At 37.6% G+C, this 24496-nt stretch overlaps 1 protein-coding gene across 1 annotated transcript in view; it reads right to left on the reverse strand.

Annotated features, from left to right (window-relative positions):
* Window positions 1-24496, reverse strand: part of Malrd1 (MAM and LDL receptor class A domain containing 1) — a 641297-nt gene that overhangs the window by 207026 nt on the left and 409775 nt on the right. The window contains exon 31 of the mRNA XM_051151281.1: window positions 4285-4445. Within this exon, the coding sequence (XP_051007238.1) occupies window positions 4285-4445 (161 nt within the window). The remainder of the gene's footprint in view (window positions 1-4284; window positions 4446-24496) is intronic.

The raw sequence follows: 24496 nt of genomic DNA on the forward strand, positions 1-24496 counted from the left end.
TGAAAGTAGGAGGCACCAAGGAATGGGAGGATATCACTGATGGGATAACAATTGAGTTGTAATCTGAATAAATTAATTAAAAAATAGATAGCAAGGGAACCAGGTGGAATGGTCCACACCTGTAATCCCAGCAATCAGGGAGGCAAAGACAAGCAGATTTCTGCAAGTTCAAGGTCACCTTGGTCTACAAAGCAAGTCTATGACAACTAAGGCTATACAAAGAAACTCTGCCTCAAAAACCAAACCAAAATAAATAAATAAATAAAACAGTGAGAGAGAAAAGTTCTAATGTTTTGTGGTAAAGTAGGAAAATAGTTAATAGAAACTCATGTATTTCAAAAAAGCTAGAAGAATGGATTTGTCTCATTAACAAAAGGGGAAAAAGGGTTTTAAAGAGTGGCTAGGTTAAAATCTTTGGCAGAATCATTACACATTATATACATCTATGGAACTCTCTCCCTGCCTGTTGAAAACACATTTATTATAGGTCAATAAAACTTAGGAAATGCTCACATGCACAGTCTTAACAGATTGATTAAGCAAGTACCAGTTAAGAAGTAGCGCAATTTTTCTCCCTGAGCAATTATAAATATCTATATATTGTACAAAGTATTATGAATATTAAATATTTTATTTTTTATTATTTTTCATATATTTTGATCATATTCTCCCCTTTACTTCTCCAGGTTCTCATCATCTTCCTAAACACCCACCTTCATGTTCTTTCTCTCAAGAAAAAAGACAAATAAAGAGAATCAAAACAAAAAAAAAAAATCCCAAAAACCTGAACATGCCAAAACAAATTGAAGTGTTTATATATTACGCAAAATGTTACAAAGAGTATAAAATTTGAAAGGTACCAAATAATTTTCTTTCCTTTCACTAAGATGAATTTGGAGAAATCAAGGTGCTAATCATTCTTTGAGTCTTTCCTGTGTCCAAATGTGACCTCTTTGTACTGGCATTACATTTGAAATCAAATAAGAGGCCAGGAAACTGAACTAAATCCCAGTATCCCTAGAAGAAAGGAACTGGTGTCCCATAGAGCTCTTTGGCAATATTGATTAAAAGAAAACCACTGTTATTTTAATAGGAGATTCAAATTTTATGTGTGTACATGTAGCTGAAAGATAGAAAGAAACTAAGATGATTAGGCTACTCTATATTAACAGCCAGAAATTATATAATAATCAGTTAAGTAGATACTGGTTTATTTCACTATAATTTCTTGTTTTGGATCAAAACATGCTGAATCAGTACAATCATTTACAATTTTGATTATTTTCAACACACTATTAAATGTTACTGAAGTGATCCCAGTCCTTGTAAGTATTTGTGGTTGTTTTTTCCCTCATGAGTCCTACAACTTCAAAGGGTAAGATACATCAGAGTCCTGTCGTTTGTACTCCACAATTCAGAATGAAAAATTATGTATAATTTTACTCAAACTTATCAACTGAATGTCTATATTGTTGCGTTAGTTTTATCAAATGCATTATATTAGCATGGTGATATAATTTAGGCATGCATTATTTGAAAATAATCTCAATATGCTAATGAAGAAATGTCCCATTTGCTGTTTGTAGATATTATTTCTCCAGAACATATTGATAGTCCATGTTAAATCAAGCCACATAGTCTCTGCCATGACTTCTCATATCATCTAGCATTTTCCTTTGAAACAACTGTAAGTTAACAAACAGCTCTCCCCAGTTCACATGTTGATCTCTATACCTAATAAAAGGTATTAGGAGGTTTAGAGAGATCAAGGTCCTCCTATGAAAATGGATACTCCCAGACTTTTGTACTGGCCATAACTCTTCCAGTAGGTAATTACTCTGAGATGTTCTGGGCTCAAGTAAAAAAAGATCCAGGAATTAGACAAAACAGAGCTCTCTGCCTCTCTTTCTCTGTAGCACATGTGTGTATACATGCTTATTTCTCTGTCAGTTCTCTCTCCTCATGTGAGAAAGATGCTTTCAAATACATCAAATAACTGTAATCCTATCCTACAGCTAGTAACCTCAAAACTAGAAAAAAGTCTCAAATGTCAAATAAAATAGAAAAGACCAAAAGCACCCAACAGAAGTCACTCTGTTAATAAGGCCCACCAAGACAATACAGAGAAAAAGGAATGTCACCATGACCTTCATCTTCATCATCATCACCACCACCATGACCATTTCTCATGTAGATTGTTAATTCCTCCCCAGTAGTATCTCCAGTAGAATTACCTGAAGACCTCCCAGAATACAAATATTCTCTACAAGTTTGAAAAATATGAATGACCACACAACAGGGCATCAAATATCAAGACTGAGACCAACGTTTATAATTTGGAGGCCATTTGCATATGTACAACTAAATTCTAGGGGTATATATTGGGTACCCCTAGCAAATGACTAGCCAAAACACACAAAAAAGCATGTTTGAGTGTTTGTTCTAAGTGGAGTAGGAGGCTGCATCATGTTTGGAAGTAAGTAAAGTCTGTTTGGTTTCATGAGTAACAAATCACCACAGAATGAACAGATGAATGTGGGGAACCAGGAAATTAGCCTCCTGGATCTATTACAAACATAAACTAATTTTCCAAACTATTACGTAAAAACTATGAAAATCCCCACGCATCCAGGTGTTTCACTGATTCATGTGTCCCTCAATACTTAGAACCGACTTCCTTTATTTCTAACATGTTTCCATTTGAAACCAGATACTTTCATAGAGTTGGGATAATATTCCACTTTCTTTGCATGCTTGTATTTTTACTGGGTGAAAAACTATGTTAGTGATTAGAAGTGATATGGCTTTTCTCCTCCTCCTCCTCCTCCTCTTCTTCCTCCTCCTCCTCTTCCTTCTTGTTTTTTTTTTTTTTTTCTTTTAGACTTCTTTTTAGACCTCAAGATTAGTAAGTTACAATGGTAGATTTTTGAAATAAGAGTTACACTAATTGTGAAATATAGGAGATGATAGTTTGCTAAACACTTTTGGTTCTCAATTTCTTTATTTTTTTAAATTTTATTACAACTCAATTGTAATTGAGATTACAACTCAATTGTTATTCCATCATTTGTATCCTCCCATTCCTCCCTCCTTGCTGCTTTCACCCTATTCCCCTACCCTAGGTCTGTGACCGAGGGGGATCTCCTCCCCCACATATGGCCATAGGCTATTAAGTCTCATCTTGGTAGCCTGTTTATTCTTTCTTTGAGTGCCATCAGGCTTCCCCACCAAGGTGAGGTGGTCAAATATGGAGCACCGGAGTTCATGTCAAAGTCTGTAGATATCTGTTAGATCCATTTGATTCATGGCATTAGTTAATGATGTTATTTCATAGCTTAGTTTCTGTTTCAATGGCCTATCCTTCAGTGAAAGTGGGGTGTTGAAGTCTCCCACTATTAATGTATGGGGATCGATATGTGGTTTAAGCTTTTTTAATAGTTCTTTTACAAGTGTGGGTGCCCTTGTATTCGGAGCATAAATGTTCATAATTGTGATGCCCTCTTGGTTGATTTCACCTTTGAAGAGTATGAAGTGTCCTTCCTCATCTCTTTCAATTTCTTTATTTTAAAGCTTAGAAAATATACATATCTCCCACATTAGGCAAATATGTATATAGTATACACATTAGGCAAATGTGTATAAAGTATCTCCTGAAGTATAGAAAACACCAACAGCTGTCACCATATTCTAGGAACAGTGTTTGAGCTAAAGGCGACAAAACTAGTCATGTTGGTCTACACAATAACACTGGGGGCTGTGCTGTCATGCCTACTTTTGACCGAAAGCAGATCTTAAAATTGGTTCACCATGGTCAAAAATCTCATAATTTAAAAAAATAAAATAAAACCCGAAATATAAATACTGTCAATTCTCTCTCAAGGACTGCTGTTTTAAACATGGAACAGATTTAAATTTAACATTTCAAAGCTGCTTTACTGTTATTTTGCTTGAAGTAGAGATTTGTCCGTCACTACCTCTTGAACTACACTTCTTCATTGTCCTTAGGCAAGTCCTCATTTGTAAAGTACACATACTATCTACTCACGCTTTTATCTCCAGATATGCTTCTAAATAGGGAACACAATAGTTGAGTGCAGGTGGCAACCATTATAGAGCTTAATCTTGACTCGGATGAAGATGAATGACAATACTAGGCCAAAGACCCACGGCCCCAGGAAGAGATGATACATTAATGACACCACTATTGGCAGGATAATTTGGGGGGGGGGGGTTAAACTTATGTGATGAGTACTCCCACGGACACACATCTATCTTGTCCCATACCTTTAATATCCCCAACATCCCGGGATCCACCATGTAGAACCAGAACCGAACAGTACACATTCCAAGGCTTGCTGGGAAGAATTGAGTGGTAATGATTCTTGCAGTAGACCCTTCTTTGTTGAAGACAGAAGAGTTGACATACAAGAAATGCCGACCACTACCTAGAAAAGATTGAGAAAGAGTTTAATTTTCGGAGGAACAATATATTTAACTGTGTAATACAGAATGTGCTTAAACAATGCACAAATATTATTACCTCAAATGCTATCCCTTCCTTTTCCTCCCACACACTTAAATAGAACTTCTTTCTTGCAAGTCATATCTAAATAACAGTTGATCCTCTGGATACTAGTTGTATATCTTGTAAAAAGCACCTTTGCTAGATGACCTTCAATTTGAAAAATATACTGTAGTGTATTTTTATAATTAACTCAAGCATTCTTTCAAAATACTTGCTTAATACTTCGTGGGTCAGGAAAGTGAGTACTGTCACTAAACAGTACACTACCACTTAAATCTACCTCAAATCCTTACACTGTTGAACATTTCTCTTCCCGTGTCAATAAAGTTTTAGTGAAATAATTTACTTCAAGGCCAAACTCTCAAGAGAAGAACATTCATGGATGTTTCTATGATTGTAACTCATCTCCTTGTGAAAGCTCAGAGAACTATTATTCTTGTGAAAAGCTGGTGAGGATTTCAGAGTAGAAGTTTTCATAGACTGTCCTCTCTGAATTTCATCTCCTGAAGTTTTCCATATTAAGCCCGCAGCTCCTGGACAGTCCAGGGTTAGATGTCCAGCCCAGGTCCCATGGATGTTTCTACTCAAAGGTTTTCTGTTTTAGCATTTGTGGCCCTGAGCCCATTTCTTTGTCCTTCATGGAAGCACAGAGTGTTCCTGTGACCTTGGCTGTTTAGTGGATCCATGAAAAGCTAATGTTTTAGGGCTACACAGCTTGTTTATTGTTTGCAAAAAGAATGGTCAGGTTTTCTCAAACCTCCTGACATGGTGGGTATCCTTACTGAAAATCTCTCCTTTCACTTGTGAAGGCTTATTTTAGAAAAGCCCATCAAGAAAAATAGCTCAAAAGGCTGGGGTGGCATACACCTGTTATTTCAGCCTTGAGAGATTGACATAGGATAATTTTGAGGCCAGCCTCAGCTGCAGAGTGAGAGCCTGTGTCAAAAACTCAAATCCATTGAATCCAGTGGGTCACAAGACAAAACAGAAAAAAGGGAATACAAGAAATAGACATGTATAGAGAAAGGGTGGGTATGGATTAAAAAAGAAATAGGAGATAGTAGAGCAAGGGTGAAAACTAACCAAAATGCATTATATGCAAGTATAAAATTATCAGTGAATGACCACTACCAACAAATAAAAAATAAAGATACAAAACTATCACCCAAAACAAAATGAAACAAAAACGCAAAACACAACAAAAAGGAAGAATAAATAGCTAGAATTATCTTAATGATGTTTTCTCAGGATAAAGAAGGAATTGAGGAATGTGGAAGTTATCTTCCTTGCCAAAGTCCCCTGAAGGGCATCACACATGCTGATGGATTAGGAAACATAAGCAGAGTATTTCTTTAAGCAACAAGAAAATACTTTTAGATTTTTACATTTTGTTTGATCATGTTTTGTTTCATCATTTGGAAACAAAAATTATATGTGGCTCACACAGCCAATATACACTTCGACTCCCCATAAAGCTTTTGGCTTATTATTTGAAACCATACCTTAATTGCATCCGATCTTTAACTAAATAGGCACATGTAACCTGCCTCTCATCTTGTTGTCTTTTACATACATGGGGATTTTCAGTGCATTTTAACCACATGGAATCCACTGATCTTATCCTGGATGTGAAATAACTAGTTAATATGGTTAGATAATGCAATTCTAACTTTTATTATTATTATTATTATGAATATTAGTATAATATTCATAATACAAATGAGTATATTTCAATCTCAATCTTCCTCTATGCTAAGTTCTAGCCAGACATTGAAAGTCAAATATTTACAGCCATAGGAAAAGCAGCAATTGCATTCACCAATGCAAATGTAATCAAGTTTACAGAAAGAAATTGGATTCTGATTTAAAATATTGCATTTCACTGTATTTATTCTTCTCCCTATATATAGAAGAATCTATGGTGGAGGGGGAATTCCAGTGGGGCATGAACTACTTAGTGGCAGGTGCGCCAAAGAAGAGTGACTCCCCATCGCAGCATCCACCAGCGGCCAATGTTCCTCTCCTAGCTTCGGGAAGGTGTAAGTTGCCTCTTGCATTCATGCTAAAATTCTGACTGGCTTCATCTAGTCTTCCTGCACAGGAAACCACAGCTATGGTGAGTTATTATGTACAGCAGCCATGTCAGGTTCAGAAGTCTGCATTTCACAAGTCTTCTCCACACCTGCCCAGTTCTTATGTTCTTCTAGACCCATTCCACGAAATCCCCTAAATCATGGGTAAGGGGAGGTTGATATAGATTACCCACCCACAACACAACACTGAGTCACTTATGCTCCACACTTGACACTTATGAGTCTTTGTATTAGCCAATACCCATTGTGAAAAGGATCTTCTCTGTTCAAAGTTGAGAGAACAAATGTGTGAGTATACACAAATATTTTGAATGCAGTTGGACAGCATAGTCTTTTCACAACACCACAACATACGTGGACTTTTAACCAGATTAACAGTGCAAGGCACAGAATCTCCTCTCTAGAGGAGGCCTCATATCAAATCAGAAAGTAGCTGGTTATTTTTATAACCTTGTCATGTCACTATGGCACCAATGGGCACCTGCTTCCAAACAGATCAGTATTGTAACATGCAAGGGGTATGAATAAAATCACTGACTTTTTTTTTTTAATCTCTTCATCAGTCTCCATTTGCCTCTTCTGGCACTATGTAGGCCAGTCAGCGCGAAAAGATTTCCTGATCAGTTTAAGGTTGATTTCTCTATGCCCTGCCTATAAAGCACTGAAGTGTTCAGTGTCTTCAGTAATGGGTTCATCCAACACACATACACACAAATATCATTAGAGAGGATGCCAGAACACCAACACCTGGAAATGAAAGGAGGTGGGGATAACAAGGATAAAGTTTTAGGTGGGGATAGGTGGAGGAGGAAGAGGCGAGGGTAAGGGGTGGAGCTTCAGGACTAATATTGTTTTGTGAGATTCAACAGCAAAACTTGCAAGCAGTTCCAATTAGGAGTCGGGTACTCTGGGATGAGTTTTCAAAGTATGCTCCAGATAGTTTGTTCTAACTTACATGTTTGGTGTGGGCTTTTCAATGTCCTATAGGAGAACACAGATATCAGAAAGTTGACTTCTGTCTGAGGTGTTGATGCACATCTATGTGACAATGAACCCAGTTTAAAAGAAGAAAGTAACTCAGCCGGCAGCTTCCTGAGCTGCTATTGTAAACTGGTTCTTTGATAAACTGTTCTTGTAAGACTTGGTCACTAGTTTGCATTCCCACCAGCAATGAAGGAGTGTTCCTCTCTCCCCACATCCTCGCCAGCATGTGGTGTCACTTGAGTTTTTGATCTTAGCCATTCTGATGGGTGTAAGATGGAATCTCAGAGTTGTTTTGATTTGCATTTCCCTGATGACTAAGGAGGTTGAGCATTTCTTTAAGTGTTTCTCAGCCATTTGATACTCCTCTGTTGAGAATTCTCTGTTTAGTTCCAAGCCCCATTTCTCAATTGGGTTATTCGGTTTGGTGGTGTTTAATTCTTGAGTTCTTTATATATTTTGGATATTAGACCTTTGTCAGATGTAGGGTTGGTGAAGATTTTTTCCCAGTCTGTAGGCTGTCGCTTTGTTCTCTTGACAGTGTCTCCTGCCTTACAGAAGCTTCTCAGCCTCATGAGGTCCCATTTATTAATGGTTGACATTAAGGCCTGGGCCGTTGGTGTTCTGTTCAGGAAGTTGTCTCCTGTGCCAATATGTTCCAGGCTCTTTCCCACTTTTTCCTCTAAGTGGCTTAGTGTCTCTGGTTTTATGTTGAGGTCTTTAATCCACTTGGATTTGAGTTTTGTGCAGGTGACAATATGGGTCCAGTTCATTTTTTTACACATAGACCTCCAGTTAGACCAGCACCATTTGTTGAAGATGCTATCCTTTTTCCATTGAATGGATTTGGCTTCTTTGTCAAAAATCAAGTGACCATATGTGTGTGCATTCATACCTGGGTCTTCAATTCGATTCCACTGATCAACCAGCCTGTTGCTGTGCCAGTACCATGCTGTTTTAATTACTATTGCTTTATAGTACAGTTTGAGATCAGGTATGGAGATTCATCCGGAGCACCTTTTATTGTACAAGATTGTTTTAGTATCTTTCTGGGTTTTTGTTTTTCCATATGAAGTTCAGAATTGAACTTTCAATGTCTTTAAAAAATTGTGTAGGTATTTTGATAGGGATTGCATTGAATCTGTAGATTGCTTTTGGTAGGATGGCCATTTATACTATGTTAATTCTCCCGATCCATGAGCAAGGAAGATCATGCCATCTTCTCAGGTCATCTTCAATCTCTTTCTTCAGAGTTTTGAAATTTTTTTCATACAAGTCCTTCACTTGCTTAGTTAGGGTAACTCCTAGATATACTCACTTATATCTGCATACTAGCCCAAGGGGCATGTCCCACGAAAGCCTTCTCTTACCAGGAAACTGGGACAGGGGGGAAGGCATCCTATTGGGACTCTAAATGAGAGACGCATGGGAGAATAGCAAAATAAAAGGATACAGAGGGTCCTAGAAATCTACAAGTAGAACAATATGATAGGCAGATTTGGGCCCAGGGGTCCCGCTCAAACTAAGGCACCAGCCAAGGACAATACAGGAGGTAAACTTTAAACCCCTTCCCAGATCTAGCCAATGGTCACAATATTCTCCACAGTTGAGTGGAGAGTGTGATACGACTTTCTCATGTACTCTGGTGCCTCACATTTGACCATGTCCCCTGGAGGGGGAGACCTGGTGGCACTCAGAGGAAGGACAGCAAGTATCCAAGAAGAGACTTGATACCCTATGAGAATATACAGGGGGACGTAATCCCCCTCAGGAACAGTCATAGGGGAGGGGATAATGGGAAAATGGGGGGGGGGGAGGAATGGGAGGATACAAGGGATGGAATAAACATTGAGATGTAACAAGAATAAATTAAAAAAAAAAAAAAAAGACTTGGTCACATATAAGTTCAACCAAGACAACTTGTTGCACTGCCACTTTTCCCCCTCAAAACTTAAAAGGTAAAATGCTGCTTAGACTCTCAAAATTATTAACATGAATTCTCCATAAAATGTAATGTATCACAAAGTGATGATGCTTCACACTCGATACTCTTTCATAAATAGAGTTTTCCTTTATCTAGCTAGCTCAGGCTTCCCTTGTTGTCAAACATTTACCAATATTCAGTTGCTGACTGAAAGACACATATTAATATCTAGCAAAATCCTTGGGGAAAAGTCAGTGAAGATGCTCTAAACAGTTAAAAATTAGTTACAGAAAAAAAAAGAATAAAGTCCTAAAGTCTCAACTGCCAGGACACATTGAGAATGTAATGAGAAATCATTAAACTCGTTCATTTCTGTTACTTGCATGGAGCTGTGCAGAATGGCCAATAGCATCCACGGAAGTAATTTCAAAATCAAAATTCTTTGACTATTTGATTTGGAGCTGCCAAGCATCTTCTATCTCTCATCTTAAAGTCTATCTCCTACTCATATGGAATATATCAAGACTCTCAACAGATCTTGCACAATTTGACACAGTCCAATTAAGTGTGACTGGAGTATAGCATTTTTAAAGATGGCACTTAGTAAAGTATTTCTATATTTTACTCTTCATTCTTCCTAAATATTTTCTGCAGACTTTCAATTCAGGCCTTCACCTTGCTTTATAATTTTAGGCTTCTGAGATTCTTGATGTAAAGATTCTTATGTTTAACCACTAATTAGTTCCCATAAGGTGCGAAGGCAGCTTTCCCAGTAATGTTCACATCTGAATTTAACAATTATTTAAGGAACTGAAGACAGTTTTGAAAATTGGTGACCACTTATGTCAAATGTAAGTAGTGCGCATTCAACACTGAAGTGTGCTCTCTTCACATGACGATGATAATTTCTTACTGCAGGGGAAACAATATATTACATACTTCACACTTCATGGGAGTTCTTGTATGAGCAAAATATAAAAAGCCTAACTTGTCTTTTAGATATGAGAAGTTACCATTTTATATTATAAAATATTTCATTGAATTATTGTTAAATGACAATAAATTTGGCATTTCTTTTTTAAAAGAACAGTTAATATTCATAAAGGAATCTCTATTTTTTATAAGTTCCCTACTCTAAGAAAAAGCATGCTCATTTACCCTCTGGTCAAACCATCAGAGACAATTTCTCACATTAAATGATCTGAATGCACTCTTTGGTTTAAATTGGAGGCAATTATCCTCTTTTTTCTTCTTCTTATAGTGTAAAGCTGCCTAGTGATTTTAAAAAATGGTACATAATATGACTCTCCTTCAAAACAGTGAATTATCCCTGCCTCAAAGGAAGTTGTCTGGCTGTACATTCTGTATAATTTTCTGCCCATCCCTTACTCTAAAACAGAAAGGCACATAGAGACTATCAGTGGAAATGCCCTCAATTTCTTTTTGTACTTCCATTCTCCTCCCAGATTTTTGAGCTGCTGAAAACTCGGGACAGCAATATTTAAAGGATGCAGAACATTAAACACATTTGGAGCAAAAAAGTTTCATGAGAGCTGGGCATGGTGGTGCACGCCTTTAATCCCAGCACTTGGGAGGCAGAGGCACGTGGATCACTGAGAGTTCGACGCCAGACTGGTATGCAAAGCAAATCCAGGATGGCCAAGGCTAACACAGAGAGACCTTGTCTTGAAAACAACAACAACAAAAAAAAAAAGAAAAGAAAAGAAAAAAAGAAAAAAAAAAAAAAAAAGAAAAAGAAAAAAGAAAAGAAAAAAAAAAGAAAGAAAGAAAGAAAAAGGAAGCTTTAAACAAAGCATCTTAACATCTTTGAAGTCAAGTGAAATTTGGTATCAATTGAAGAGAGTGGCTGTCATTATCTTATTTCCATTAGTCTCTGGGTACAACAGTGGCTAGATCCTGGTATTTCCTTTTCCTAAAGTGTAGCTTCAGTCATAAATTCTCTTCTGAGAATGATTATTGAAGTAGGGAACAGTTTTCAACATCATTTTCCTTTTTAATGCTATTAGCTGGGACTGCATTTGGTCTTACAAAATTTCCATTATGGCGTGTTTTAATCAGGTGTGAAAACAAAGCTCCCCATTGTGGCTCCCCATTAATACAAGCTGGACTCATCATTTCTAAGCTTACTGACTTGCTAAGTGGTAAAGATAGCCCAGTCCCATGATGATGATAAACAGATGGTGTTAGCTGGCACTTGCAACACATTTAAGGAGAAACAGGATTCTTAGTTCCTAGTCCTCCTACTGAAGGGCTGAAGAAGCCACTTATGTGCTGTACATAGCTGTCAAAATGTCCTGGGAATGATGCATTGGCCTAATGGCATTTCAGTAACCTGATCTCATTTTCCAACTTGAGAATATGAAGAAGGCTATTCTGTAGTCACATAACAAGGAAACACTAGAAAACAAATGGGAACTGATTTCTTTATGTAAAAGATAACTTATAACTTGAAAACAGAGGCCACGTTCATTTAGATTTCAGACAGATTGTCCATGAGAGTGTGGAGAACAAGTAAGAATAGCATCACTGTTTTCTTTTAATCTGCACATGATATCATGTTCCAGCACTGGCTATGAAGCCAGCAGATACTGTGAGGCAGATCTATTGGCACTTATCTATTGCCAGTAAAAGCCACAAGTCTGATTTAGATCTTGACTTTACTATTCACTGGGTATGTGATCCTGAACAGCCCTATTTAAATTCTCTAAGATTCAGAAGCAATAAGAGATAATTACCATAGGTACTTTTCTCTCATAAGGTTGTGGGGAAAATTAAATGATATACTACAGGCAAAGTGTTTAGAATACAGTTACGAATTAGTACTATTCTCCTGGGAAATTTAGAGAAGGGCTATAAACTGATTCTCGCAGTGAGGATGAGTTCATAAACTGCATTATTGATTAGATAGCTTCTATGAGCATGTGGTATGTCTTTCATTCTTACTAGAGATGTTGATACGATCTAATAAAGTATGAGGTTGTGTTTAGAATGAGTATTGGGCTACACATCTTTCCTTAAATCCAAATTTTTCTATTTATAACTTTGTAACCTTGGGACACTGTCTACCTCTTTATTGTGTCGTGCAGTTATTACCCCTCTGTGAGTGTTAATACTAAGAATGCAGAGGGATTGCTGTGAATATGAAACAACATATTGATAGAAATTGGGAGGGCTAGGTAGTTCAATAGGTGGAAGACTGTAGCTAAAAGCAGGCTTCCTTAACTCAGCACAAGAAGACATAATGTTAAGACTTTCCTCTTGCAGACTTATTTAAGAAAAAAAACTCTAGTGAGGCCCAACCGTTGTAGTAGAAAGGATGGCACATCACTAAATGTTGAGGAAGTTACATGAAGACAAACTGGGCTGTGGCTGTGGCTTCTTTAAATGTGGTTCTCAGTGCCAGAGTCAACCAGAACCTTCTGTATTGTGATTAGATGAGCTAGTAGCCCTTTCAATGCATTCACATCCTCCCCTTTAAACGCCAAAGACTTCCCTGAAGAATACAACAAGATAGCATAATTAAACCAGAGCATAGCGAGCAGTACTTAGAACATCAGCTGCAGAGGCACATCAGCATTTGGCATGTTCTAGTTTGACAGATAGCAACAGTCCTCTCTAAAATCACCATATTGTTTGTGCATCTAGGTTTATGTACATGTGTGCACACTTGTGTGTTCGTGTAGGGATCCATGTGCCACAGCTTGCATATGGTGGTTAGAGGACAGATTTTAGGAGTCAAATCATCTACTGTACCATGTGGATCCTGGACTGAACTCAGGTAGCCATGCTTGGCAGCAAGCACCTTTGTGAGCTGAGCCATCTTACTAACTCAATAATTTTCATTTTAGTTTAAATCAGGATAAAATGCTTAGTATTCAATAAATAGACTCTCCTTTATTATATATTTTATTATAATATCCTTGGTCTGTCTATTTTCCTAATTTTTATATATTTCAATGAAAAAAGAAAGTGACAGGGCAGAAAAATGAGGAAATACAAATAATAGAAAATGAAGAGAAGCACTGCAGTGTTTTAATGTAGTTAATGCATATGTTTTAGTGTAGATGATGTACACAAATCCCATCATATACAACTCAATATACTTCATGCAAATATTGGCAATGAAAAAAAGTGAAATAACAATTCTGCTAACTGTAAAGAAAGTCTCTCCAGAATAAGTCAAAAACATGAGTAAAATTGGAGTAGCTATAAAAATTACATATAAAAGATGAATCTTTTTAAGTTATCTGAAATACATTCACATGTTGTTAATGTATGATTTCCCATGATCTCAGACAAATCATGGAAAAGTGTAAATGTGCTACAGTTTCTTTATCCAGTCTTAAGTTGAGGGACATCTGGGTTGTTTCCAGAGTCTGGCTATTATGAGTAATGCTGCCATGAACAGGTGAGCAAATGCCCTTGTTGTATTGTGGTGGAACATCTTTCGCTTACATGCCCAGAAGGGGTATGGCTGAGTGTTGAGGCAGCACTATTCCCAATTTTCTGAGACTGCACTAGATTAATTTCCAAAGTGATTGTATAAGTCTGTACTCCCACCAGCAATGGAAGAGTGTGCCTCCGTCTCCATGTCCTTGCCAGCATGTGCTGTCTCAAGTTTTTTTTAAAAATTGTTTTTATTATATTTCTTTGTTAACATATACATTTATATTATTACACCTGAGTAAAATAAACTACACACAACAGGATGAACCATGAGACAATCAAGAATTATGTAAATGTTACATTCATAGTGATTTGGCCATTTGTATTTGGCAAACTTGTAGTAAACATTTTTCCTATCCTGTTGGGTCTAAATTGCTGAATGGAGATTAATATCTATCATATCTCATCTCTATTAACTTAAAACATCTATCTTTATCTAAAAACATCTTAACCCCTACTTAACCTACTAAGCTTAATTGAAAGACTAAACTATCCCTTGAAAAGGGATCAAACTTAAATACCTGAGTGAACCCAGAGTGCAGATTAGCAGCTTCCAAAATGAAAAAATGTCTGAGACTGTTTACTCCCTGAATAGTTATGAAATACTCTCTATAAAGCTGGAGCATCATCTTTAGTCTTCTGGCCCAATGTATCTGACAGACATATTTGCAAGATAGGAACTATTGAGGACTTCCTTACCCTGTCTTGGCAGAGTTTGGCTGTCAACTCTGCCTGCACCTAAACTTGCCCATTTTTAGGCAGAATCCTGTCTGTGGCAGAAATGAGAACATTTTGCCCAGTGGCTTGTTTGCCACATTTGAAGTCAACTCCATAAGGAGATCCTTTGATGCTCATCTTCTTTGAGGCAGGTTGGATGTTGCAACAAGTTGACTTGTTTTATTGTCAAAGAATCTTTAGAATAATTAAAACATTTTTAAATGCCATATTCTGTAGGTCTATGAGATTTTTGAAGACCTTATTTAACTCCTTACCTCATATATCTATAGAATCATGACCTATTCTTGTAATAAAATTAGACTATTTTTTGAAATGAGCATAATTTGCATCAATATACAAGATTTATTACCATTGAATTAAAAATTAACTTTATTTGTGTGTAACCATTAGGGCCTTGAGATGAGAAGTAGATTCAGTAATCTATCTTTTGTTCTATCCTCCCTCTATATTTCTACATCCCCCTTTCCTTCTTTTCAGCTCCTATCTCCTCACCTACCAAAGAAAGATAAAGGAAAAGAGATATGTCCCTGAGTCAAACCTAGTTTCCTCTCTGTAAAAGACCAATAATACTTATAACCAACTCCCAGTTAAAATAAGCATCTGTAGTCCAAGAGAGTAAACATAAACCTATCCAACCCCTCTTAGAGGAAATGGGACATTGTTCTCTTAAGGTTTCTCCAGGCTGATTTGGGGTGAATAATTTCTTTGAAGTCCTCCCACAAAAAATTGGGGAAATGGTTAAGTAAGGCAGGGATAGCATTTGTGGTCCACTTTTCAAAAGTTGTGAAATTCCAGGCTTAATAGGAGTCCTGTGTGGGACAGTTTGAACTGCTGGAACAATTGGGATCAGAAACTTTCTACAACGCTGTTCTGGAAGCGATCCTGTTCTGATGGATAACAGCAACTGAGGCGCCTAGGACTGAAACATGAAGGGTGCAGGATGTCAGCATCCAGATTGCTGAGAGGAATGAATCCTCTCAGGTCTGATCCAGCATTCATATCCAGTTCTTTTGTTCTGAAAACATAATTTCTCACAAGCATTTTACAGTTCTAACATTGTGAGGGTATGAGGTGTGCAGGATGTACAGAGGAATTTAGGCTGGTTCACCAACCCTACTTCTGACAAAGGCCTAATATCCAAAATATATAAAAAATAAACTCAATAAATTAAACACCACAAAAGCAAATATCCCAATTAAGAAATGGGACTCAGAATTAAACAGAGAATTCTCAACAGAGGAATATTGAATGGTGGAGAAACATTTAAAGAAATGCTCAACACATCCTTAGTCATCAGAGAAATGCAAATCAAAATGACTCTGAGATTCCATCTTACACCCATCAGAATGGCTAAGATCAAAAACTCAAGTGAGAGCACATGCTGGCGAGGATGTGGAGAAAGGGAAACACTCCTTCCTTGCTAGTGGGAGTACAAACTTGTACAACCACATTGGAAATCAATCTGGTGCTTTCTCAGAAAACTGGGAATGGGGCTATCTCAAACCTAGCTATTCCACTCCTTGGAGTACATCCAAAAGATGTTCTGCCACACAACAAGGACATATGCTCAACCATGTTCATAGCAGCATTATTTATAATAGCCAGAATCTGGAAACAACCTAGATGTACCTCAGTCAAAGAATGGATAAAGAAACTGTGGTACATTACACTACAGAATACTACTCAGTTATTAAAAACAAGGAAATTTAGACATTTGCAGGCAACTGGAAACTAGAGACAATCATCCCGAGTGAGGTACCTCAGACCCAGACAAAAACACATGGCATATGCTCACTCATAAGTGGATGTTAGCCACTTAACCGCATTACAAAACAGAGACTGATGAGCCAAGCAAGGTCCAAGTGGGACGTGGGCCTAGACTTCCTGCTCAGGCAGTAGAGAGGCCACACAGTCTCCATGTGGGTCCCACAATATGTGGAGTAGGGACTACTTCTGACATGGATTTAGGCCTTCCTAATGTTGTTCACTTCTACCCTGGTGGGGTGGCCTTCCCAGGCCACAGAGGAAGAGGTTACAGGTAGTACAGAGGACACTAGATAAGCTGAAGTCAAACACTAGGGGAGGAGGGTTTCCCTTGCAAAGGACTGTGGGAGGGAGGGGATGAGGGAGTGGGTGGGATCAGGAGTTGATGAGGGAGGGGGCTTCAACTGGGATATAAAAGAATTCAAACTCCAGAACAACCAGGTAACTAATATTGTTAATCCAACTACATGGGAATAGTTCTGAGACTGGCTGTGATACGAAAGTTTATGCATAGACAAGACTTCATGTTGGTCAAAGATTCTCTGTGACTTATAGAGGCCATTCTTAGTGTGGCATGAAGAAAGATTTGCAGATGTCTTCCTTCTGTTCATACAACGTCACTTGAGTTTTTGATCTTAGCCATTCTGATAGGTGTAAGACGGAATCTCAGAGTTGTTTGGATTTGCATTTCCCTGATGACTAAGGATGTTGAGCATTTCTTTAGGTGTTTCGTGGCCATTTGATATTCATCTGTTGGCCACCAGCCTACCAGGGCATAAAGAGCAGAGACAGGGAACAGGGCTCAGAAGGCTGTGAACAGGAAGGAATAGCCTCTGGGAACCACTTCAGTGAGATAGCTCAACTTTATTCAGGGTGAACAAATATTCTATAGTCCTTGGGTATTGGGTGGGAGCTCCCAGAATAGGTGTACATAATTGGTTAGAACTAGGAATTCCAAGGAGGCTTGATCATTTGGCAGCATGCTCTTATCATATGAATGGGAACACAGTACCTAACTATCCTATAGGCATGGGGGGGAAAGAGCTAGCAAGGAACTGTGCCAAAGGCCATAGATCAGACGTGGTTAGTGGCAACTATGCCTAAAGACACTTTCCAGACGAGGTCAGGCAGAGAGTAGGAGGCCCTGCTAGAGAGAGGAGTCCTCCATGTAGCACCAGAAAGGTTATCAGGACTGGGAGGACTACAACCTCAAGCAGCAGGGTCCTCCAACATCATCTCTTAGAGCGTACTCTAAGAACAATGCCCTGTCTGGCTTTTGGAGTCTATTGAAAAGCTAGGTGTTATTCGAATAAGTCTCCCTTTATAGGTCCTATTATCTTTTTACCTTACAATTTTAATATTCTTTCTGTTTTTATATGCTTAGTGTTCTGATTATTATGTGATGTGGTGAATTTCTTTTCTTGTCCACTCTCTTTGGTGTTCTATATGATTCTTCTAATTTGGTAGGCATCTCCATCCTTGAGCTGTTGAAATACTTTCTGTTCCTTAGACCAGTGTTGTTCTCCTTCCTGTTTTCTTAATATTCATAGATTTGGCCTTTACTTTTGCTATTCTGTACAATATGATACTTAGATGACATGACATGCATATGCATAATGAAAAGCTTACCACACTCAAGAAAATTAATTTCTAACTTATAACTTATGTGGTTAACTTTTGCGTTTGCTTCATAAAAAAAAATATCTACAGTCTTTTACCCTTGTAAGAAGTCCACTGAAAAGTATAATATTAAATGGCACTTGCTAGTTGCTCATAAGACTTCTTCATTTATTTATCATATGTATTTGTAACAATGTGCATTTTGGATGTCTTGTTCCATCCCCATTCCAGTACTGCGGATAACTCCTCTATGATATGTTTGTAAGTATTTCTTTTCCTTATCTTTTTTTTTCAGAATCTATATGTCAGTGATACTATACAATAAATTACTCCCTATGTCAGCTTCATGTCTTGTAGGTTAGTTGACGTTCTTATAAATGACAACTTCTTTTAAATGGTAAATAATGTTCCTTTTATACAACACATCTATCTTTTTTTTTTAATTTTTTTTTATTAATTTATTCTTGTTACATCTCAATGTTTATCCCATCCCTTGTATCCTCCCATTCCTCCCCCCCCCCCCATTTTCCCATTATTCCCCTCCCCTATGACTGTTCCTGAGGGGGATTATCTATCTATCTATCTATCTATCTATCTATCTATCTGTTTATATAGCACTCATTATCTTTTAAAACACTATGCTATTTTTTTAAAAATAGCAGTGATTGGTATTGATTTTTCTATGTTCTAGTACATAGATGTTAGAATATTTAGCATTCTATAAATATATTTTATATAAATAATATATACCTTCTGTCTCAATTTTGCATCTAAAAGGTAGTCTTTTAGGCAAACTACAGTGTGCTAATTTATTATTCTTGCCAAAGTATCTTTATTTCCCTTGAAATTTTTTTTGTGTTGGTCATGTGTGACCTTAAGCATGTACTTGTCTCTACTCCAGAATGTAGGCAGGTGTTCAATCTTCAGTACAGCACTCCTTTGATCTTTAGCTTAATAAAAGAAGCTACTTTCATGTGTAGTTAGTTAGATTGAAAACAGTGTTTACTTCTGGGTTAACTCACTCATTATGATAATTTCTAGCTCAATCCATTTATCCACAAATTTCGGGAATTCCTTGTTTTTAATAGCTGAGTAGTATTCCATAGTGTATATGTACCACAGTTTCTTTATCCACTCTTCTACTGAGGGACACTTAGGCTGTTTCCATGTTCTGGCTATTATGAATAAGGCTGCTATGAACATGGTTGAGCAAATTTTCTTGTTGTGTGCTGGAGCATCTTCTGGGTATATTCCAAGGAGTGGAATAGCTGGGTCTTGAGGAAGCCCTATTCCCATTTTTCTGATATAGTACCAGATAGATTTCCAAAGTGGCTGTACTAGTTTGCATTCCCACCAGCAATGAAGGAGTGTTCCTCTCTCCCCACATCCTTGCCAGCATGTGGTGTCGCTTGAGTTTTTGATCTTAGCCATTCTGATGGGTGTAAGATGGAATCTCAGAGTTGTTTTGATTTGCATTTCCCTGATGACTAAGGAGGTTGAGCATTTCTTTAAGTGTTTCTCAGCCATTTGATACTCCTCTGTTGAGAATTCTCTGTTACTCACTTATATCTGCATACTAGCCCAAGGGGCATGTCCCACAAAAGCCTTCACTTACCAGGAAACTGGGACAGAGAGTAAGGCATCCTATTGGGACTCTAAATGAGAGACGCATGGGAGAATAGCAAAATAAAAGGATACAGAGGGTCCTAGAAACCTACAAGTAGAACAATATGATAGGGAGATTTGGGCCCAGGCGTTCCGCTCAAACTAAGGCACCAGCCAAGGACAATACAGGAGGTAAACTTTAAACCCCTTCCCAGATCTAGCCAATGGTCAGAATATTCTCCACAGTTGAGTAGAGAGTGTGATATGACTTTCTCACGTACTCTGGTGCCTCACATTTGACCATGTCCCCTGGAGGGGGAGACCTGGTGGCACTCAGAGGAAGGACAGCAGGTAGCCAAGAAGAGGCTTGATACCCTATGAGAATATATAGGGCGAGGTAATCCCCCTCAGGAACAGTCATAGGGGAGGGGAATAATGGGAAAATGGGGGGGGGGAGGAATGGGAGGATACAAGGGATGGGATAAACATTGAGATGTAACAAGAATAAATTAATAAAAAAAATTAAAAAAAAAAAAGAAAACAGTGTTTACTGGACATATATAGGATGAGGCCATGATTCTAGCTCTCCTAGGCATTCTAAGTGCTATTTCTTAGTGAATTCCTTGGAACTTTCTTGGTATTTGAGGTAGACTGCTAGTGCCACCATAATCAAATATCCTTGTAAGAGTGGCACTAACATCAGATATGTATGTTCTCACAATCCTGAAGACAAGAAGATCAAAATCAAAGCACCATACTCAGTGTCTACTGGATTCTCTTTCATTGGCTTAGAGATGGCTGCCTCTGTTTCTGCCCTCATATGACTTGTCTTATGTAATAGCCTATTTTCATTCTTTCTTCATAAGAACTCCAATCCTACTGACATATTGACTCATTAATTTAAAATAATTTAATTTGAATCGGCTTTGCCAAGTCTTTCTCTTTAAATAAAGTCAGGTTAGGGAATGGAGACTTAAAAACATACACACAAATATTTGGGGTCGTAACACAATTCAGTCTACAGTGGTAATTTTAGCTTTAATTTTAGAATATTTGTGTATGTTTCTGTGAATAATCTATGATGAGGCTAGTTTCCTAAGGCTTAGATTTCCTACTGTGTCTGCATCATTCAAACTGCCTCATCACCCTCTAACTACTTCTCCTCCTTTTTTCTTTTCCTTCTCCATTACCTTTTCCATCTCTTCCCTTTGTTTTGTTTTTCCTCTTTCTCCTCCAGAAAGAAATCTTTCAAGATTTCTAAGTCCAATTACAAGAACTTCGAAAACTGTGTAAGAATATAGACATCTATTTTTCTGTTCATACATGTGTCCATATGTGTGCATGCATGTAGAGCAGGCGGAACTAAATCAGAACGATATGTGATGTGTATGAGGAAGAACTAGCTTGTCTATATCAGATTATATGTCCTTGTCCACCAGAATTTCTAAATAAATGAATATTGCAGTCTTCCTGTGCCTTTCCAAAAACAATGATGAAAGCCTACAGTTAATAAAAGCAAGGTGGCCTGACAAACAGGCTTAAAAAGAAGCCAGATTGAGAAGCATAAAAGGCAATAAACAGCATGGTGATGCCCTGGAAAGGGGCTAGATTAATATTTATATTGTGTTATTACTGCTCAGTCTTTGTTAATTCATGATACAGATTCATAGATATAATTTGTTGTCCATCATCCTTCATCTCTGGGATAGGAATGAAAGCATTTATCTCTCTCACAGATGGTACAGTTATCATATGTATAATCTGCATGATAATCCAAATTAGGTTACTATCTAATACTATATATTTTAAATTACTGTGATGAAGCTATACAAGACTATATATATATGACCGTAACCCCAGTACACTGAAGGTGATTGACATCCTTATCTATGTATGTAGCTTATCTTGGATACATGGAACTCTTTCTCAGAATAAATGTTGATACATAGATGACAACATCACTGTACTAAGATGAGCAGATGATATTCATGACATTGGGTGTTGAAAATAGAACTGAACAACAATAAGCATATGAACTGTGTCAGGGAGCATACAATCCTCAGTCTACGTAGTTCATACCTTTGCATCTGAAGACCATTCCTAGTATTTAGTAGGAACTAAGAATTCCTCATTTTACAAATTAATAAAAAAAGACAGTGCCATAACAAGACAAAGAATACAGATCCAGTAATATATTACCTACACACATACTTCTCAAGAGTGAGCAAATGCTGGAGGGAATGTATACATGACAGAAGTTGTGTCTTCTCTGCCACTAGAATTTTCAATCTAGTTCTGAAGATTGTCAATATATTATTAAAATTAAATTACATAGAAAAAGAACAGAGAAAGAAGACTTGTGTGTTCTGCCTACATTAATTCTAGTCATGCAAATGCTACTCTTGCTATTATCCTGAACATACATTGAGACTAAACACTATTCTTTTTTTTAAATTTTTTTATTAATTTATTCTTGTTACATCTCAATGGTTATCCCATTCCTTGTATCCTCCCATTCTTCCCTCCCTCCCATTTTCCCCTTATTCCCCTCCCCTATGACTGTTCCTGAGGGGGATTACCTCCCCTGTATATGCTCATAGGGCATCAAGTCTCTTCTTGGTAACCTGCTGTCCTTCCTCTGAGTGCCACCAGGTCTCCCCTTCCAGGGGACATGGTCAAATATGAGGCACCAGAGTACGTGAGAAAGTCATATCACACTCTCCACTCAACTGTGAAGACTGTTCTGACCATTGGCTAGATCTAGGGTAGGGGTTTAAAGTTTACCGCCTGTATTGTCCTTGGCTGGTGCCTTAGTTTGAGCGGGACCCCTGGGCCCAAATCTGCCTATCATAATGTTCTACTTGTAGGTTTCTAGGACCCTCTGGATCTTTCTATTTCTCTATTCTCTCATGCTTCTCTCATCTAGAGTCCCAAGAGGGTGTCCTCCCCTCTATCCCACTTTCCTGGTAAGTGAAGGCTTTCATGGTACATGCCCCTTGGGCTAGTATGCAGATATAAGTGAGTATATACCATTTGAGTCTTTCTGCTTCTGGGTTAACTCATTCATTATGATCATTTCTAGCTCAATCCATTTATCCACCAATTTCTGGAATTCCTTGTTTTTAATAGCTGAGTAGTCTAAACACCATTCTTCTATAGACTAGAGAGGAGGTTGATGTTCATGCTTCTTCTTTACAGATAAGCAGTGTGTCTAAAAATGGCTCATGGACAAGTTTGTGATGGACTTTGAAATTATCTTCCTTATGTTTTTAATCCAGTAAGTGTAAAGATCTATAAACATAGCTTTAATTAATAGCAACATTACAAGGCTTACAAAAAGTTATAGGCCATCTGAATACGTTGGCCTCTTTAAAAACTTTGTATTTACCAGAGGGTCAAAATTAATTAAAGGCATTAATATTTATTTGCCTGCCTATTGTCTCAGAAATGCTTAAACAAACTTACTGAGCCATTTTCTTATATCAAAATGATATAATCAGGTTGCCTTGAGACGAGCACCCTGAAAATATATTGTCTCAAGTATTGATTAGAAGGAAGAATAGTGAAGTAGCCTTTCAGAAAGATTACTTTTCTTAGTCTTTGGGTAACAGTTACAAACAAAGTTGCACAAATAAACAAGGTTGAAAATTCTAACATGTTCTCAATATACTTACTCAAACCATGGAAGTCAAGTAAAGGCAAACTTATTCCTGTTATTGGGCTTTACTTATTTCATTAAAAGGCATCATTGGACATTCATGTGAATCTTCTTGAACTCTGATGTGACATTTCTCCTTTCTATTCACTACCCTTTCATCTTTCACAGTTGAGACTATGATAGTTTTGTATCATTGATAATAATCAATTAGGAACCCACTGTAGTTTTTAGTTTCTTCTTAAGGGAAGATGTCTGTGGGTGGCTCTAAAGAACTCAGGCATTTTGATGCCTGGGTTATTGTCTAGAGCACAGTGGCAAAATCTGAGCAGCAGCTTATTTCTCACATGTATCCAATCTCAGATATTACTACCTGAGTCATCCAGCTGAATATCTATTCGTGGTGACATTTCATCTGCAAATCAGGATATTGTCATAAAAAATATACTGCTAAAATAATTCCCTAACATAGAAACAGATTTGTATCATAATTTTAAGTGAACCAATCTAGCAAATCATATTAATATAATAAAATAGATTTACATGTTTCATTTTGTTTTGTATTGTTTGTTTGAGACAAGGCCTCACTATATAGGCCAGACTATTCTGAAACACTTTATGTAAACCAAGTTGGCCTGAACTCATAGAGTTCCTCCCTCCCTCCTGCTTTCACCCTACTCCCCTCCCCTAGGCCTGTGCCCTGCGATCCTATCTGATACAGAGACATTCACCATCCACTGTCTTTACTAATCCCACTAGCTCTGACTTTTTTCCTTTTTTGCCATCAACTTGTAATGAGCCCCATGCTTTATCAATCATGTCTATATATTGCCTCTCCCTCCTTCTAGAACGTAAGCTCCATTATAACAAGGTGCTCTCATTTAATCAGTGGTATGCCAAAAGGAGCTAGAAATGTTCCTGTTATTTAGTACACAAATATATGAATAGGCAAAAGGACATGAATGATTATTTCTAGCTGCAAATGTTATTAAAGTATATATCACCATGCTATTTATCCTTATGTGTTCTCTCTCTCTCTGTCTCTCTCTGTCTCTGTCTCTCTGTCTCTCTGTCTCTCTCTCTCTCTCTCTCTCTCTCTCTCTCTCTCTCTCTCTCTCTCTCTC

This window comes from Acomys russatus, chromosome 9 (genome assembly GCF_903995435.1).
Source record: "Acomys russatus chromosome 9, mAcoRus1.1, whole genome shotgun sequence".
Taxonomy (NCBI): domain Eukaryota; kingdom Metazoa; phylum Chordata; class Mammalia; order Rodentia; family Muridae; genus Acomys; species Acomys russatus.